Source organism: Oncorhynchus mykiss, chromosome 1, assembly GCF_057628025.1.
Source record: "Oncorhynchus mykiss isolate SJ-2025 chromosome 1, ASM5762802v1, whole genome shotgun sequence".
Classification (NCBI taxonomy): Eukaryota; Metazoa; Chordata; class Actinopteri; order Salmoniformes; family Salmonidae; genus Oncorhynchus; species Oncorhynchus mykiss.
Genome location: NC_143022.1, coordinates 79,633,187 through 79,653,509, shown reverse-complemented (window position 1 = coordinate 79,653,509; position 20,323 = coordinate 79,633,187). Strand labels below are relative to the sequence as shown.

Genomic DNA, 20,323 nt, shown 5'->3' with positions numbered 1-20,323 from the left:
TTACCCCCCCTTCCATAAACACACTTTCTTACTTCCCTCCTTCGTTTACAGTGCATTACCACACTCCTCTTTCTTCCCCCGTCTCCCCCTAGTATCCCTTGTTCCCTTCCCTGGTAACGGCTTCTCACACTAAGCTTCCTTTCCTCTTTTCTATCTCTTCCCTCCATCCATCACAGTATCCCATTGTCTCTGTGAGGCTTTCACCATCTATCTCTCCCTCCACAGTAATTGAATGCTTGATCCATGCAACACGTCCTCCTGGTTCTTAATGAGCCCCTCTCTCCTCCGGCCTTCCCCATATAGACACTAAGACGGTAGACAAGACTCATAGACATTTATTACAGGCCATTTCTCCACACAGACAAATCTACAGTGGACTTCTCAAAACAGATGATGTCATTAATCAAAAACAAATGCAGTACTGAGTGTGACCGTTAGAGGGAGTAGTGGAAATATGATACAGGCAGTGGATAATTAATTGATGCTGATGATTGTAGAATGTAGATAGCATTGATACACAGATGCACATGTAGACAAATCAAATTAAAATATAATCAAATGTTATTTGTCACATGCTTCATAAACAACAGGTGTAGACTAACATTGAAATGCTTACTGACGGACCCAACGCAGAGAGATAAAAATGAGAAGTAACAGAACATTTAAAAAATGATAACACAATAATACACAATGCGAGAAGAGAGGTGTTCATATCCAGGTCAAAGGTGGTTGTCAGTCTTCATGGGACACAGCTTACCGGATCCCATTTTCATAGCTGTCAGAGAGAGAAAGAAACATTTGCTATAATCAATTGTTGTAATCAAAGCATTTGCTGTAATCAAATTTGGTTCAATTAAAGACGAAACAAATTACTCACTAGGTTTTAAGGGTAATGGTACTGGTACTCTGTGTATATAGCCAAGTTATCGTTGCTCATTGTGTATTTATTATTATGTGTTATTGGGAAGGGCCCATAAGTACTCATTCCACTGTTAGTCTACACCTGCTGTTTACAAAGAATGTGACAAATACAATTTGATTTGATTTGATAATGTTGCATAGTTTGGATAGTGAAGTTAAGGGATTGCACCCACACATGAAGCTGTGGAACCAGATCTCTGAGCGATCCACCAGACAGGAGATCCATTCATGCAGGGTCACCTTAGTGTTCTTGTTATGGTCACACGACCTGTATGCAGAGAATAAACATACACAATACCACATAAAAGATTACTGTAGCTCTGTTGGAAGAACATTTATAGATAACTTTGACACCTTTTGGAAACAGAAGATGCTCTACAGGAATGACGGAGTCCATCCAAATCATCTTGACTCCTGGCCGGGCTTGGGTCATGACTTATCAATGACCCAAGCCCAGCTCAGATAATCCCTACCAATGTGTCGTTGTTGTAATGCTGCAGCAAATGTACATAATCCCAGGGGTGTCGACAGTCACAATGTAAGTAACCTAATTTACAGTGCCTTGCGAAAGTATTCGGCCCCCTTGAACTTTGCGACCTTTTGCCACATTTCCGGCTTCAAACATAAAGATATAAAACTGCATTTTTTTGTGAAGAATCAACAACAAGTGGGACACAATCATGAAGTGGAACGACATTTATTGGATATTTCAAACTTTTTTAACAAATCAAAAACTGAAAAATTGGGCGTGCAAAATTATTCAGCCCCCTTAAGTTAATACTTTGTAGCGTCACCTTTTGCTGCGATTACAGCTGTAAGACGCTTGGGGTATGTCTCTATCAGTTTTGCACATCGAGAGACTGACATTTTTTTCCCATTCCTCCTTGCAAAACAGCTCGAGCTCAGTGAGGTTGGATGGAGAGCATTTGTAAACAGCAGTTTTCAGTTCTTTCCACAGATTCTCGATTGGATTCAGGTCTGGACTTTGACTTGGCCATTCTAACACCTGGATATGTTTATTTTTGAACCATTCCATTGTAGATTTTGCTTTATGTTTTGGATCATTGTCTTGTTGGAAGACAAATCTCCGTCCCAGTCTCAGGTCTTTTGCAGACTCCATCAGGTTTTCTTCCAGAATGGTCCTGTATTTGGCTCCATCCATCTTCCCATCAATTTTAACCATCTTCCCTGTCCCTGCTGAAGAAAAGCAGGCCCAAACCATGATGCTGCCACCACCATGTTTGACAGTGGGGATGGTGTGTTCAGCTGTGTTGCTTTTACGCCAAACATAACGTTTTGCATTGTTGCCAAAAAGTTCAATTTTGGTTTCATCTGACTAGAGCACCTTCTTCCACATGTTTGGTGTGTCTCCCAGGTGGCTTGTGGCAAAATTTAAACAACACTTTTTATGGATATCTTTAAGAAATGGCTTTCTTCTTGCCACTCTTCCATAAAGGCCAGATTTGTGCAATATACGACTGATTTTTGTCCTATGGACAGAGTCTCCCACCTCAGCTGTAGATCTCTGCAGTTCATCCAGAGTGATCATGGGCCTCTTGGCTGCATCTCTGATCAGTCTTCTCCTTGTATGAGCTGAAAGTTTAGAGGGACGGCCAGGTCTTGGTAGATTTGCAGTGGTCTGATACTCCTTCCATTTCAATATTATTGCTTGCACAGTGCTCCTTGGGATGTTTAAAGCTTGGGAAATCTTTTTGTATCCAAATCCGGCTTTAAACTTCTTCACAACAGTATCTCGGACCTGCCTGGTGTGTTCCTTGTTCTTCATGATGCTCTCTGCGCTTTTAACGGACCTCTGAGACTATCACAGTGCAGGTGCATTTATACGGAGACTTGATTACACACAGGTGGATTGTATTTATCATCATTAGTCATTTAGGTCAACATTGGATCATTCAGAGATCCTCACTGAACTTCTGGAGTGAGTTTTCTGCACTGAAAGTAAAGGGGCTGAATAATTTTGCACGCCCAATTTTTCAGTTTTTGATTTGTTAAAAAAGTTTGAAATATCCAATAAATGTCGTTCCACTTCATGATTGTGTCCCACTTGTTGTTGATTCTTCACAAAAAAATACAGTTTTATATCTTTATGTTTGAAGCCTGAAATGTGGCAAAAGGTCGCAAAGTTCAAGGGGGCCGAATACTTTCGCAAGGCACTGTATGTCCCTCTAACTCCCCTGAATGCCTCTGTCGATCCTACAGCTATTGTATACAGTAATCGTGTGCCTATGAACCAGAGTTATACTGTTAGCACTGAGGAGGTTTGCCCCACTGTGCAGCTCACCCTGCACTTTCAGCTCAAACATAAATAACATTGTAATGTCTACTGCTGATAGGTTTCCCAGTAAAGCAATAAAAACAATCTAGCATCCCAGAAAAGTGCTAAAAATAGCCCACATTAAACATACTGTATGCAGCCTAAAAAACAATGTTCATGGCACTAATAACTTGCTAGTAACAGACAACATTCATATTCTGACTATCTCTGAAACTCACTTAAATAATACATGTTTAAAATATATATATATATATATATATATATATATATATATATATATATATATATATATATATATATATATATATATATATATATATATATTTCACCTTTATTTAACCAGGTAAGCTAATTGAGAACAAGTTGTCATTTACAACTGCGACCTGGCCAAGATAAAGCAAAGCAGTGCGACACAAACAACAACACAGAGTTACACATGGAATAAACAAGTGTACAGTCAATAACACAATAGAAAAAAAAATAAAGTCTATATACAGTGTGTGCAAATGGCATGAGGAGGTAAGGCAATAAATAGGCCATAGTAGCGAAGCAATTACAATTTAGCAAATTAACACTGGAGTGATAGATGGTGATGTTCAAGTAGAAATACTGGTGTGCAAAAGTGCAGAAAAGTAAATAAAAACAATACGGGGATGAGGTAGGTAGATTGGGTGGGCTATTTACAGATGGGCTATGTACAGCTGCAGCAATCGGTTAGCTGATGTTTAAAGTTAGTGAGGGAAATACAAGTCTCCAGTTTCAGCTATTTTTGCAATTCATTCCAGTCATTGGCAGCAGAGAACTGGAAGGAAAGGCGGCCAAAGTAGGTGTAGGCTTTGGGGATGACCAGTGAGATTTACCTGCTGGAGCGCTTGCTACGGGTGGGTGTTGTTATGGTGACCAGTGAGCTGAGATAAGGCGGAGCTTTACCTAGCATAGACTTATAGATGACCTGGAGCCAGGGTGTAGCGAAGGCCAGCAGACTAGAGCATACAGGTCGCAGTGGTGGGTGGTATAAGGGGCTTTGGTGACATAACAGATGGCACTGTGATAGACTGCATCCAGTTTGCTGAGTAGAGTATTGGCTATTTTGTAAATGACATCGCCGAAGTCGAGGATCGGTAGGATAGTCAGTTTTACGAGGGTATGTTTGGCGCCGTGAGTGAAGGAGGCTTTGTTGTGAAATCGGAAGCCGATTCTAGATTTAATTTTGGATTGGAGATGTTTAATATGAGTCTGGAAGGAGAGTTTACAGTGATGATGATACAGTTGTAGCATTACATGGTTATAAAAAATACAGAAATGCCAATAGGGGCGGTGTTACAGTCAATATTCAGAACCACATTCCTGTAAATCTTAGAGAGGATCTACTGTTAAATACAGTTGAAGTAATATGGCTACAGGTTCACCTGTCTCACCTAAAGCCCATTCTTGTGGGAAGATGCTATAGACCACCAAATGCTAACAGTCAGTGTCTGGACAATATTTGTGAAATGCTTGATAATGTATGTGATATCAACAGAGAGATATATTTTCTGAGTGACCTTAACATTGGCTGGCTTTCATCAAACTGTCCACTCAAAAAAAAAGCTTCAAACTGTAACCAGTGCCTGCAACCTGGTTCAGGTTATCAATCAACCTACCAGGGTAGTTACAAACAGCACAGGAATGAAATCACCCACATGCATTGATCACATCTTTACTAATGCTGCAGAAATTTGCTTTAAAGGTATCCAAATCCAACAGATGTAGTGATCACAATATAGTAGCCATATCTAGGAAAACCAAAGTTCAAAAGGCTGGGCCTAATATAGTAGTGGCCATACAATATGTTTTGTGGTGATTCCTATGTTGATGAGAATATTTTCTGGTCTGTGGAGAAACCAGACGCTGCACTTGACTCATTTATGAAATTGCTTATTCCAGTCACTAATAAGCATGCACCTATTAAGAAAGTGACTGTAAAAACTGTTAAATCAATGTGGATTAATGAGGAATTGAAAAATGTTATGGTTGAGAGGGATGAGGCAAAAGGAATGGCAAATAAGTCTGGCTGCACAAACAATTGGCAAACGTACTGCAAATTGAGAAATCATGTGACTAAAATGAATAAAAAGAAGAAGAAACTATACTATGAAACAAAGATAAATTATATAAAGAATGATAGTAAAAAGCTTTGGAGCACCTTAAATAAAATTTAAGGTGACAATGACAAGCCACCTGGGTCTGACAACTTGGATGGAAAATCCTTTTTGCCATATCTTCAATATAAGCCTACAAGAAAGCCTATACCCTCAGGCCTGGAGGGAAACAAAAGCCATTGCGCTACCCAAGAATAGTAAAGCCCACTTTACTGGCTTAAGTAGCTGACCAATCAGCCTGTTACCAACTCTTATTAAACTTTTGGAAAAAATTGTTTTTGACCACGTTATCTTACAGAAAAACAAATTGACAACAGACTTTTAGCACGCTTATAGGGAAAGATATTCGACATGACCAGCACTTACACAAATGACTGATGATTTGCTGAGAGCAAATGATGATCAAAAGATTGTGGGAGCTGTTTTGTTTTGTTGTTTTGACATTATCTATCATAGTCTGCTGCAGGAAAAATGTATGTATTATGGCTTTACACCCCCTGCTATATTGGAGATAAATAGTTACCTATCTAACAGAACACAGAGGGTGTTCTTTAATGGAAGCCTCGCCAACATAATCCAGGTAGAATCAGGAATTCCCCAGGGCAGCTGTCTAGGCTCTGTACCTTTTTCAATATTTACTAATAACATTGAGTAAAGCCAGTGTTTCTATGTATGCGGATGACTCTATACTTTACACGTCAGCTACCGCAGCGAGTGTCACGCCCTGACCGTAGATGGCTTTGTATGTTTCTATTTTTAGTTTGGTCAGGGTGTGATGTGGGTGGGTATTCTATGTTGCAGGTCTAGGTTTCTGTTTCTATGTGTTTGGCCTGGTATGGTTCTCAATCAGAGGCAGCTGTCTATCGTTGTCTCTGATTGAGAGCCATACTTAGGTAGCCTGTTTTCCCATTTTGAGGTGTGGGTGATTATTTTCCGTTTCAGTGTTTGCACTGTTTCGGTTTTCATTTATTCTCTTGTTCTTTTGTATTTTGTATTCATTCCTAATTAAAATGTATTATGGATACGTACCACGCGGCATTTTGGTCCTCCTCTCCTTCCACCAACGAAAACCGTTACAGCGAGTGAATTTACTGCAACACTTAACAAAGAGGTGCAGTCAGTTTCAGAATGGGTGGCAAAAAATAAGTTATATATTTCAAAAACTAAAAGCATTGTATTTGGAAAAACAATTTACCAAACCCTAAACCTCAACTAATACTGTGGAAATTAAGCAAGTTGAGGTGACTAAACTGCTTGGAGTAAACCTGGATTGTAAACAACCATGGTCAAAACATGTTGTGTGGTCCAGTTGTGTGGTCAGGTGCCACAAAGAGGGACTTAGGAAAATTACAATTGGCTCTGCAGTTTAGAAAATGCTGTCATAATGCTGTACTGATAAACATTGACAATACATGCTTAACTTCATTTAAGATGGCCCTTAAATCTACACAGTGACCTAACATTAATAATATGCATGTCAATCTCTTATGGCTCAAAGTAGAGGAGAGATTGACTTCATCACTGCTTGTTTGTGTAAAAAGTATTGACATGCTGAATGCACCAGGGTGTCTGTTTAAACTACTAGCACACAGCTCAGACACCCATGCATACCCCACAAGACATACCACCAGAGGTCTGTTTAAACTACTAGTACACAGCTCAGACACCCATGCATACCCCACAAGACATACCACCAGAGGTCTGTTTAAACTACTAGTACACAGCTCAGACACCCATGCATACCCCACAAGACATACCACCAGAGGTATGTTTAAACTACTAGTACACAGCTAAGACACCCATGCATACCCCACAAGACATGCCACCAGAGGTCTGTTTAAACTACTAGCACACAGCTCAGACACCCATGCATACCCCACAAGACATACCACCAGAGGTCACTTCACAATACCAAAGTCCAGAACAGTCTATGGGAGGCACACAGTACTACATAGAGCCATGGCTGCATGGAACTCTATTCCACATCAGGTAACTGATGCAAGCAATAGAATCAGATTTCAAAAACAGATAAAAATACACAGTGGACAGCGGGGACTGTGAAGAGACGCTCACACAGGCACAGACACACGCATACACATGATAACACACACACTCTACACACATGCACACATGGACTTTGTATTGTAGATATGCGGTGGTAGAGTAGTGGCCAGAGGGCACACACTTAATATGTTGTGAAAAGTGGTATGAAATGTAATGTATATAACTGCCTTTATGTTGCTGCACCCCAGGAAGAGTAGCTGCTGCCTTAGATCCTTAATAAATACAAATACACATAAACAAACATACTATTGCAAATACACACACACACACATGCATGCATGCACAAACGCAGACACAAACGCAAACGCAAAGGACTTATGCAAACCAACACATCTGCATACAATATGAACAGACTGACATTTGTCTTCACCCACACAGAAACATTATCTTTGAAGGGTACCGTTTCCATTTGTGCTAATCCACACATTATCATCGCTGGGAATAGGTTGACATTGAGCCAGCCAGCCCCACTCCCACAAAACCTGTCACTGCAGACTGGCAACACACACCAGCTTTACGACTGAGGCGGGAGAGGGGTGGAGAGAGAGAGAGAGAGAGAGAGGATAGACTTAGTAGGGAGGAAAGAGAGGGATGAGGACATGGGGTATGGAGGAGGGAGTGTTAGAGGGATGGATGAGATAGAGAGGAGAGTGTGATGAGTGGGGAGGTGGGTTGGCTGAGTAGTAGAGGGAGAGGGGGGACTCACAGGAAGGGGGTTGGCACAGATGATGTCTGCTGAGGATGGGGTGCAGAGAGAACATGAGGATGGGAGGTGCAACATGGAATGGGGGCGATTGACATTTTAATCCTTTACATTAAGGAAATCATTTGACCTTCTCTTTACAAATAGGTCATTAAAGGATATTGACAGTTGGCAACTGATAAAGACAGGGTTAAACATAATGGGGATTTGGACATGTTGTAATTTGTATGCGGTGCATAGAGGACAAGAAAGACTAAGTGTAAGTGTGTATTCAGAGTGGGGCTCACTGGAAGAAGGAGGTAGCACAGTGCTCTAGAGGCATTCTTTTGTAGCGTAGCTTCCTCAGGTCTTTCTGGCTCAGCTTTCCATCCTTGTTCTTGTCCAGCAGGCCAAACCTCCGCTATACAATTCGGGAGAGAGAGGAGACATCGAAGCAGAGAAATATTGAATGACAACAATGAGCTATTCACCCCAGCACTCCTAATGCCAATTTACCTAAAAGGAGGATGAACAGTCTAGAGAGAGAGGGAGGAGGACAAAGCTGGGTTAAAGATGTGGTTTGTTGAATAGATAAAGGGAGGGCTAGAGGTCAGGAAGGCAGGAATGAGGATATAATATTACCACCCAGTTATCTTTCTTATTTAATAATTTAGTGATTATTGACTAAGTCTATTTATACTGGGGTTCCTGAATGCTCCCTCATTCTGAGTAGTGGAAGACCACACAATAAGCTACACAGGAGCTTTTCAACCTTAAATGACATCTGCTCCAGGTAACTGTAACAATTTCACACCACAACACAAATCAAAGTGCTCTTATGCCAAGGTGCTCTTCATGCTCTTCAAGTTAGTTCATGATAAGTGTAATCAGGTGCGGTAGATCTTGCGAACACTGCAGCCCTCCAGGATCAGAGTAGCCCAGCTCTATTCCTCTGTCTTGTCTGTTACCTGGGCTAGTTGGGAGCGCTGGGTGTGGCTCAGGCAGCTCTGAGGCGGGGCGTAGGGGGCGTAGGTCTCTCCCATGCGACTCAATAGGAGGAACCAGTCCATGAGGCGGTATGGGAACTGGCCATACTCCTCCTCTGTACAGTTTACCTTGGGAACTTGGAAACAAATATAAGCAAGCATGAAGTGGAACCTGATCTTGAAGAAGACTTATTATGTAGGTATAGTTCTGCAGTACTGTGTGTGTTTGTGAGTCCTACCCAGACAAGGCCCTTTATGAGCCAGTCCAATGTGACGTCTCTTGCGGCAGGCTTCTCTATGCAGCAGACACTCGTTCCCATAGGTCCTTCCCAGAACACTGCACACTGGTGCCCCCTGCCTGCACACATAGGTCATTACAAGCACAACGACATACTGTAGTGCAAGGCACCTTTCTTTATCACTTGAATACAACTTAATTAAGTTTTTGGTGTGGCCCTACCGTGGGCAGATCTTAGGACACACACACTTTGGGAAGAGGACTCCGTTGTCCTGCACCACCTGGCACCAGGAGCCCATTGGACTGTGACACTTCAGAAGCTCACATAGTAGGACTTGCATATGGATAGATGGAGAAATGGAGAGGGAGGGAGGTGCAAGAGACTTCATGCTTGGAACATAAAATCAGTCGATACAGAACTACAATGGGGTTATTTGCAGTCTAAACAAACAAGGTCAACGTGTATTAAACATCAAATTTCACTATAAATGTGTGCAAATGTTAAAAGATATGTTAATTTGGGGGCATTAAAACCATTTACTTGTGTTACAAAAGGTTAATAAAAGAGAAAGTGTTACTGCTTGACAGACAGTGCCTCTTTGCCAACATTACCAATTTGGCGCTTTTAGGGTTAATGATGGCAGACTTACAGTTGAAGTCGGAAGTTTACATACACTTAGGTTGGTGTCATTAAGACTCGATTTTCAACCACTTCATAAACTCTAGTTTTGGTAAGTCGGTTAGAACATGCATGACACAAGTCCTTTTTCCAATAGTTGTTTACAGACAAATTATTTCACTGTATCACAATTCCAGTGGGTCAGAAGTTTACATACAGTAAGTTGACTGTGCCTTTAGAAAACAGCTTGGAAAATTCAAACCTGACTCAGTTACACCAGCTCTGTCAGGAGGAATGAGCCAAAATTCACCCAACTTATTGTGGGAAGCTTGTGGAAGGCCACCCAAAACATTTGACTCAAGTTAAACAATTCAAAGGCAATGCTACCAAATACTAATTGAGTGTATGTAAACTTCTGACCCACTGGGAATGTGATGAAAGAAATAAAAGCTGAAATAAATCATTCTCTCTACTATTATTCTGAAATTTCACATTCTTAAAATAAAGTGTTGATCCTAACTGACCTAAGACGGGGAATTTTTACTCTGATTAAATGTCAGGAATTGTGAAAAACTGAGTTTAAATGTATTTGGCTAAGGTGTATGTAGACTTCTGACTTCAACTGTATCTCACCTGGGTCCACTCTACCCAGATATGGTCTCAGACTGCTCTCAGCCTGCCATTGTTTGCGCTGGGCTCTGCCTCCCTGGAACACATAGAATTTGGGGGCAAAAAGAGACAGACTAGTCTGTTATCAGTTTGTAACATGGAATAAACCTTGAACATGTGTTTGTCTTTTAATGCTGTGTTCTTTCTACTCAACATGAGTAGATAACTTAACTTCTCTGTTTTGAAAACAGACTTTTGTGTTGAATTATATTTTGGGTGGTTGGGTTCTCAGACAAATAGAGGCCAAGCAACAGTCAGAACCTCTCCCAAATTTTCAGATTTATCTTCAACCATGATAAATCTGTACATGCCTGACAGTCTGCCACTGATAGCAAATAATTTCAAGATAATTCAAGTCCTTTCACTGTTCGTGTTGAAGCTATGTAAATCGATGACTTGTCTCCTCTATAACCCCTGTAGTGTATGATTTGGGGGTGCTCCAAACCCCCCAAATCCCCACTATCCTCAATCCACTACCATGGTCTTTGTAGTATGAGCCAGACCCACATCTGCCCTGAATGCACCTGATGAGAAACAGGTGCATTCCCACTGGGCACACACTGGTTGAATCAACATTGTTTCTACGTCATTTCAATGAAATGACGTTGAAATAATGTGGAATGCACGTTGACGTCTGTGCCCAGTGGGTTGTGACCCAAAATACTGGAGCCTCAGCTCCTTTAGCTCCTTCAGCTCCCAAAGCCCAATTGTTTCATTAGTCCATTGATATAGTTGATATAGTCCCCAAAATGTTTTGCATGTCAGCAATCAAGTTTTCAAGATATATCACTTTCAAAATACAGAAATACAGCTGGCATGATGTCACGCCCTGACCTTAGTTATCTATGTTTTATGTATTATTTTGGTCAGGTCAGGGTGTGACAAGGGTGGGTATGTGTGTTTTTGTCCTGTCTAGGGTTTTTGTAATTCTATGGGGTTTTGGTATGTCTAGGGATTGGTAGGTCTATGGTGGCCTGAATTGGTTCCCAATCAGAGGCAGCTGTTTATCGTTGTCTCTGATTGGGGATCCTATTTAGGTTGCCATTTTCCATGTTGGTTTTTGTGGGTTATTGTCTATGTGTAGTTGCCTGTCAGCACTTGTGGTATATAGCGTCACGTTTGTTTAGTGGTTTTCCTTCATTAAAAGAAGAATGTATGCATATCACGCTGCGCCTTGGTCACATCAATATGACGACCGTGATGCATTTTGCATCATGTGATTTCTGTATTTTGAAAGTGATCTTAAACTTGATTGCTGACATGCAAAATATATTGTTACTATATTAACATTGGACTAATTACACAAATACCAAAAGCTAGTTTTGGGTGGAGTTTTCCTTTAACATGAATTTATTGCCTAACAACTCCAACTCAAATCCATCTCAATAACAAACAGAGGAATGTTGATTTATCTCCAACTCATTTCAACATGTGGGAAAATTTCTCAATGTGTATGCTACATCAAGTTGTCCTATTTCAGTAAAGACTTACTATTTTTCCTTCAGTTGTTTTGACATACCAAGTGATTTCCTCAGCTATACACTTTTACCAGGTGCCTGGCTGGATATAAAAGTATGTGTTGACGTCTATGAACATTCTTCAAGGCATACCCAACTTTCCATCCTACTAGAGACGTATTTAATGAGATCAAAAATGTAGAACGTTGCAGATAGATATATAATGAATAGAGCTGACAACATTCACTATTCGACATGACAGACCATAGACTGTGACAGACAAACAATTATATCTGTTCTACAATCTTCTGTAACATTTCTGTCTGAACCTTCTGTAACATTGCACTCTCCTGAACAGGTCCCAGCCCCCTAATGTAATGAGGAGAAAGGTTATACTCACCATGGCCAGGTCAGGGTGAAAAGCCAGGACCAGCAGAAAGAGCAGGTTCATAGTCAGGCTGAACGCGAGAGAAGAAAGTTTCTAACAGTCCTGCAGGAGAAATAAACCAAACAGAACTATTTCAGTGACATGGCCAATTTATGCATACTACTTGTATGTCAAATGAATTAAATAAAACAATTTCCTTTTATATGATCCACTGTAAAATAACCCTTACGAAAGAGTGAAAGGGAAATATAACTTTGAGTTATATGCTTGGACAACATACACATATTATCTTATTTGGTGTAATATCCCTCCATTATTCACCAGTCATTCGATTCATCCAGAAAAAAACAATGAGGCTCAGTCAAAAGAAAGCAATCATTTCCAATTACTGTGCTGTAGGAGACAGATTGAGTTAAATGAACAGGAGGACATTAGCCATCAACAGAGGAAGTCATTATATGGAACAAGTCATTTTCCCAGACAGCTTCAGAAATCTTACCAGAGTTTCACTTGCTTCTATCCTCTGTTGCTATTCCGCTTGCTGTTCTGCGTCTTGCCAGCTGCACATATTTCCCTCTCCTTTACACCCGTTCCTTAAAGGTATCTGTTTTTAAGGTCTGCTGCCTATACATTCTCCCCCCTTTTATTTGATCTCCTATTCTTACAATCCTGCCTTATCTGCCCCTCCTCTCCCCTCCTTTCTACCTCCTCCTCTTAATCTTCAGTTCACAATAGCCCCCTGTTTATAGGCCACATCAGCAGACCAAAATACTCAGAGAAAAAATATGCACCTTCAGTCAGTCAATCAATCAGTTAGATGAAAACAGAAAATGCAATTCAGACAGACAGTAGGTGTTGTGAGAGTGTTTATTAGGGGGTTTGATTTTACATATGATGTAAAGCGAGAGAGAGATGCATTGGCTGAATCCATGTGTGCTCTGGCCTGTAAATGTATGTGCCTGTGATGTACTGCCAGCCTCAATGAGAACCAGTTCCCCTTTCCTAATAGCCCCGGGAAGTAGGGGTGCTCTGAGAGTGCTGCAGCAACAACCTGAAAAATCAGAAGAATAAAACAATTACTAGTATTAGCGGACCGTGATACTGTGGCCGTCTGATACAACAGGTGTAGACAAACAGTGAAATGCTTACCCTTCCCCAACAATGCAGAGAGAAAGAAAATAGAACAATAATAGAAAAGTAATAACACGTAATAATGAATACAATTCACAATGAGTAACGATAACTTTGGTATATACACGGGGTACTAGTACTGAGTCCATGTGTAGGGGTACGAGGTAATTGATGTAGATATGTACAGTTGGAGTCAGAAGTTTACATACACCTTAGCCAAATACATTTAAACTCAGTTTTTCACAATTCCTGACATTTAATCCTATACAAAAATCCCTGCCTTAGGTCAGTTAGGATCACTATTTTATTTTAAGAATGTGAAATGTCGGAATAATAGTAGAGAGAATTATTTCTTTCAGCTTTTATTTCTTTCATCACATTCCCAGTGGGTCAGAAGTTTACATACACTCAATTAGTATTTGGTAGCATTGCCTTTTAATTGTTTAACTTGCGTCAAACATTTTGGGTGGCCTTCCACAAGCTTCCCACAATAAGTTCGGTGAATTTTGGCCCATTCCTCCTGATAGAGCTGGTGTAACTGAGTCAGGTTTGTAGGCCTCCTTGCTCGCACATGCTTTTTCAGTTTTGCCCACAAATTTTGGGATTGAGGTCAGGGCTTTGTGATGGCCACTCCAATACCATGACTTTGTTGTCCTTAAGCCATTTTGCCACAACTTTGGAAGTATGCTTGGGGTCATTGTCCATTTGGAAGACCCATTTGCGACAAAGCTTTAACTTCCTGACTGATGTCTTGAGATGTTGCTTCAATATATCCACATAATTTTCCTACCTCATGATGCCATCTATTTTTTTAAGTGCACCAGTCCCTCCTGCAGCAAAGCACCCCCACAACATGATGCTGCCACCCCCGTGTTTCACGGTTGGGATGGTGTTCTTCGGCTTGCAAGCCTCCCCCTTTTTCCTCCAAACATAACGATGGTCATTATGGCCAAACAGTTCTATTTTTGTTTCATCAGACCAGAGGACATTTCTCCAAAAAGTACGATCTTGTCCCCATGTGCAGTTGCAAACCGTAGTCTGTTTTTTTTTATGGCGGTTTTGGAGCAGTGGCTTCTTCCTTGCTGAGCGGCCATTCAGGTTATGTCGATATAGGACTCGTTTAACTGTGGATATAGATACTTTTGTACCTGTTTCCTCCAGCATTTTCACAAGGTCCTTTGCTGTTGTTCTGGGATTGATTTGCACTTTTCACACCAAAGTACCTTCATCTCTAGGAGACAGAACGTGTCTCCTTCCTGAGCGGTATGATGGCTGTGTGGTCCCATGGTGTTTAAACCTGCATACTATTGTTTGTACAGATAAATGTGGTACCTTCAGGCATTTTGAAATTGCTCCCAAGGATGAACCAGACTTGCCGAGGTCTTGGCTGATTTCTTTGGATTTTCCCATGATGTCAATCAAAGAGAAACTGAGTTCACCAGCAGCATACCACCCTGCATACCACTGCTGGCTTGCTTCTGAAGCTAAGCAGGGTTGGTCTTGGTCAGTTCCTGGATGAGATACTGCCCTGTGTTGGGTGCCGTCTTTCAGATGGAATGTTAAACGGGTGTCCTGACTCTCTGGGGTTATTAAAGATCCCATGGCACTTATCTGTCTGTAAACAATTATTGGAAAAATACTTGTGTCATGCACAAAGTAGATGTCCTAACCGACTTTCTAAAACTATAGTTTATTACAAGAAATTTGTGGAGTGGTTGAAAAACGAGATTTAATGACTCCAACCTAAGTGTATGTAAACTTCTGACTTCAACAGTACATATAACTAGGAATACAGTGACTAGGCAACAGGATAGATAATAAACAGTAGCAGCAGCATATGTGAGGAGTCAAAAAAGTTAGTGCAAATAGGGTCAATGCAGATATGTCAGGAGAAGCTTAACACTGTCACCTAGTGGTCATCGTGATGCATGACCACTATACAGATTCTATTAGACATATCATTCATTACATGAATAACTTGGTTTATTGTACTGTACATAATCCCACAACAGAACCTCAATTTTTATGTATGTATTTTCTATTCGAATGTAAGTTATTCCCTTCGTTTATTGGTTTTAAACGTTTAGACCAGAGAGCTCTCAGGTTTCTCACTAGATTAAAATGTCATGAAGAGAAGTTTCCCTTCACATGGATGATCATCAAAGGGGATTTGAGAGGTAACTGCTAAGAGTGGGAAGAAAACATGCACTTTTATCCCTCTGAAAATTGTTCAATGTACATGTATTGATGTGAGAAGAGAAAGAGTCATATACTGCGTCTGTGTGCGCGAGTGAGAGAGAGCGAGCTAGAGAGAAAGAGAGAAGGTGGGGGTAGGGACTATGGTAGGGATGTAACTATACAGGAACGTTTGAGATTATTTATGTGTAGAAATAATCCAACCCCCTATTTTCATTATGTTTTTTATGCAAATGTTTTACATACCTTACTCTCTGATAACACACGTGCCTGCCTTACTGTATATCCCATACGTGCGCAAAAACTCATACTTGCGAGCGTGCACATTTACACTGAGGGCAGGATGAAAATATGACAGGTGACGTCAGTGTCAACACTAATGAGAATGACTGAGGTCGAAGTTTGGGAAGGCAGAAAATCATGACTCCTGTCGATCATGTGGACTAGTTATTCAAATTGGGAACGATACGCTACATTTATAACGGCTTTTACTTTTGTTATCGAACCGTCCAAACGGGGGTTCTACTAAAACGAAATAATTTGCATCACTTGTTATCTCACACGTTGAGATTAGAGATGTTGCCAAACCAAAGAATACCACATTATGATTCATAATCTTTCAATATTTGTATTTATTTAACTAGGCAAGTCAGGTAAGAACAAATTCTTAATTACAATGACAGCCTACCGGGGAACACTGCCTTGTTCAGGGGCAAAATTACACATTTTTACCTTGGCGATTTGATCCAGAAACCTTTTGGTTACTGGCCCAACACTCTAACCACTAAAATAATGCTCACAAATAATATTACTCTGAGTATTTTGGTAATAATACTCATAAAATCCTAGTGGTCAAACAGGGAAATGTTTCCAATCATTTTACCGTACTCATTTTTCCCATATAGGATTTTAGAAACACTTAAAATAAGGTCTGTGTTTTGTGTAGACTTACCCTGGCGTGATGTTTTGATAACCGTGTGAATCTCTCTATGACAAGGTGACTTTTATCAATATATTCACCTGTATTTACCCCCCAAAAATGAAATGCTGATTAGCTGCTAATGAGGCTATCATAAAGAACTACAAATGCTATGATGATCGGGACGAGACTGGTGAATCAAGGCAAAGGTTAGAATCTCTGGATTAATTATCTAATGTTAGCTAAATGTAGTAAAGAATAAATTGGCAACATTTCTTCAAATGGACAATTCTGTAAACTGACTTGTTCAAGTTTTACATTTACACAATACCTGTTAGCAAAGGTGTCAGCTAGAGATGATGTGCAGGAGCTTGCAGGGATTTGTAGTTTTGCATGTCTACTTTGATATCAATTAGCATTTTCGAATCTGAGAGTAAATAGAGCTGAATATATTGACAAAAGTAATATTGTCCAAGAGAGAAGTACATGGTTATCAAAACGTCATGCCAAGGTAAGCCTACACGAAACACATACAGTATTTTAAGTGTTTCTGAAATATCTTATTGGAAAAATTAACAATGGAAAAACGATTGGAACCATTTCCCTGTTTGACTGCTAGGTTTTATGGGTATTATGACACCTCCGCCGTGGGACTCTATTGAGGTCCAGGTGACGTCTGAACGCTCCGCCCATCAAGTAGAGGAGGATGCTGGAATGATAAAGCATCATGCATCTAATCTCCTTTGAGAATTCCGCTGAACTGTTTTCTGATGGACGGTTGAATTATTTGACGGCACGGACACGTGGATATGTATGACTGTTGCTTCCGAACATCATTCGACGTTATCATTACATTGTATCGGTGTTGACACGATAATGCTGTAGTTTGCGTTTATCATGACTAAAGTGCAACTAACCTCGTCCCCAGGCTATTGCGCATATAAAGCGGAAGTGTCTGGGGACGAGATTATAGCGAAACCTGGGGTTATTTCCAAGGTTCTTTACATTAGGCATATTACAATAATTGAATTGTAACCACATTTCAACGTCAAGACTCAAGATAATGTTTTATTGAACAACAATAATAGTTTAGAAGGCTTTAGTGAGAAAATGCGGTATAATTCTCTTTCTGCCATTTTTTTGTTGTTGCGTTTTCCACTTATTGTTCACATTCTAAAGAAAACTGTTCTTACATAGAGAAACAAACTTGGCGATGGTGATACCAAGAGGATAACTTCAACTTCAGGACAGCTACTGCCTTCATCTGACACTTGCCTTCGTTGGACCGTGGACCATAGTAAACCTGACCGAATAACTTCATAATTCTGTTCTTCCAGGTAGGAGTCCATTTTACTTTAAAAAGTTTACCACTATACTAATTCAAAATGTACCATTAGTTTACTACGCTGTAGTACTTTTCTTTATTCATGGTATTCCTGGCGCATGTCACCTGTGTGATACGGAAAGAGGTGACACCGTGTATAAATATACAATATTTACATGATAACCACAATAACATGTCAATAACAGAAGTCATTACTCAGGGTAATCCTTTGAGTCCTTCTGTAGAAGAGTAAGGAATATAAAGTACAATACATGGATCACTTGTAAATTATTTTATATAATATTTTCTAGAATGGGCATATTGCAATGGCTCAAATGGTTGTTCTTTGTCTCTCATCACTGTTGTGTTTAGTCACTGGTATATTTAAACAATAAGCATGAGGGGGTGCAGGTATATGGCCAATATACCATGGCCTTATTGCTCTTATAAACTGGTTGCTAATGTAATTAGAACAGTACAAATATGTTTTGTCATAGTTGTGGTATATACCACGACTTTCAGCTAATTATTATTAAGCAATGAGGCCAGAGGAGGTGTGGTATATGGCCAGTATACCATTGTGATGGTGTAGGCTATATTAAATAGATATTTTTTTAAAACTTTTTAAATGTAGATGTTCCAACGGTATGCTTCTGTGGCTTGTAGGCTATGCGTGGAAGCCAGGAGATGCTAAACGTGTTTATGTTAATTAACGATCAATTACCGTGAGACCGGTAGTTATTTGCATGACAATCACCGGCTGACAAAATGTCATGACTGCTACAGCCCTAGTGGCGGAAAAACTATTCTGGGTCCAATAGATTTTCCTGATCTGGTAACCTAACCAGGTAAAACTCTGGATCTTATATGGTATGACATGATTCATCTGTTGTATAAAGGTTTAATATGGGCAATGATGGGATCCAAGTTTTTTAGAATCAGGTCACATGGTTTAGAAAAACTCCTCACCTTGGGGAATATAAAAACCCTGTCAAACTGCAGCAGCCTTGTACTTGTTCATATGAATTATATAAAAAAAAACAGGGTTTTCTATACACAGAGAAAGCATTATAATTGGACAATAAAACTCACAGGGCTGAGCTTGCTTTATCCAGGTTGACATTGTGTAGTCCTGCCCTATGCAACTGTAGGCCTAATTAAACATTTACTCAATCTATGTCAGCTATTGTGTTTTGATTAATTCCAGTTAATCATTTTGGATTGAAAAAGTGTGGGTTGCCTAGTCAGCCCAAGTTTGAATTTAAACCAAATGTGATCCCATTCACATTTTCTCACAATCAAATGGACTATAAATACACAGCGTTACCACTTCGTTTACCCTGGCCAGAGGGACAGGGCACATACTGTATGTAGTAGGCTAGACTATGCAGCTGCTGTTGATAGTAGCCTACAGTTGATCAGACTGAAAAATGGTCTCATTTCCATGCCATACAGCATGTCAGATCTCAAGTGTTAGATGTATAGAGTTTTTGCTGGTGTCTGTCAGGAGTGATGTGTTATCACGCTTGTTAAATAAATACTGGAGGAAAGTGAAGAGCACGCCTTGAGCTTTGTGCTTTGTGCCCGGCCTGCACAACCTGCGATTTCTGTGAATCTGATTGGCCACGACTTGCAAAGAGCCTGAAGCAACACTCTGATGTGAAGGACAGATAAATTGTGTGTGAGTTGACAAATCATGAGGCAAATCAGTCTAAAAAAACAAAAATTTTAAATGTTTGCTTCAATATATTTTGTTAAACTAAATCAATAGTGGTGTGGCGCTGCCACACATAATTGAAAAATACTGTGGCAAATGCTGCCCCCCCACACGTTTTCCGACGGCTCTGCATCTGTCAACCGATCATCCTAAGGCCAATAGTACAAACGCTCTCTTTCCCTACTGCTCTCCAGCCATGCAGAAGACACACTGTTATAACCCTGGGGATGTTACTGTACCGTGAATGGTTATGCTATGCTTAGACATTTATGTAATAGTGGTATAAAATAACTATGGGAATTATGTAACTGTTCATTGACGTATTATTATTCATATTTTTTGTTCACATTTGTACTAGAGGGCACTTAATGTGACGCTCCAGATCTTTTGTATAATTTCAGCCAGTAGTTATGGAAGTTGTGCTCACAAGCCAAAACGGGTCCCAGTTTTTGTGTACTATGTCATCCATTTCATATAATCTGTTACGTCCTCAAAAAAAAACTATACATACAGTTCCTATTCAGACCCTTTGACTTTTTCCACATTTTGTTTTGTTACAGCCTTATTCTAAAATT

The 20,323-nt window shown here is 40.2% G+C and overlaps 2 protein-coding genes across 12 annotated transcripts in view; one reads left to right on the top strand and one right to left on the bottom strand.

Moving 5' to 3' along the window:
- Positions 1 to 319: 319 nt before the first annotated feature.
- LOC110522192 (SPARC) lies at positions 320 to 13,194 on the bottom strand. Of its 3 annotated transcripts, none has more exons than XR_016497284.1 (10): positions 12,961 to 13,177; positions 12,474 to 12,563; positions 10,581 to 10,653; positions 9,551 to 9,662; positions 9,330 to 9,448; positions 9,073 to 9,227; positions 8,413 to 8,525; positions 6,388 to 6,457; positions 1,095 to 1,189; positions 320 to 775 (listed from the first exon to the last, which is right to left on the bottom strand). XR_016497284.1 is itself a non-coding variant. In XM_021600418.3 (9 exons), exons 2-9 carry the CDS (start codon positions 12,522 to 12,524, stop codon positions 720 to 722), a joined length of 774 nt encoding a protein of 257 aa, XP_021456093.2. In that variant the 5' UTR covers positions 12,525 to 12,563; positions 12,961 to 13,194; the 3' UTR covers positions 320 to 719. The 3 variants fall into 3 exon arrangements, 1 of the variants encoding a protein (XP_021456093.2); XR_016497283.1 differs by having other exon boundaries at positions 6,388 to 6,449; XM_021600418.3 differs by lacking the exon at positions 6,388 to 6,457 and having other exon boundaries at positions 12,961 to 13,194.
- A 4,172-nt stretch (positions 13,195 to 17,366) lies between these two features.
- ccser2a (coiled-coil serine rich protein 2a) overlaps positions 17,367 to 20,323 on the top strand; it is a 72,265-nt gene continuing 69,308 nt past the window's right edge. For 8 of the 9 annotated variants that reach the window (XM_036985534.2, XM_036985521.2, XM_036985519.2 and 5 more), the window contains exons 1-2: positions 17,368 to 17,518; positions 17,905 to 18,044. The gene's annotated coding sequence lies outside the window, so the exon portion shown is untranslated. Of the gene's footprint in view, positions 17,519 to 17,904; positions 18,045 to 20,323 lie in introns of all 9 variants that reach the window. The other variant, XM_090241139.1, reaches the window with a different exon arrangement.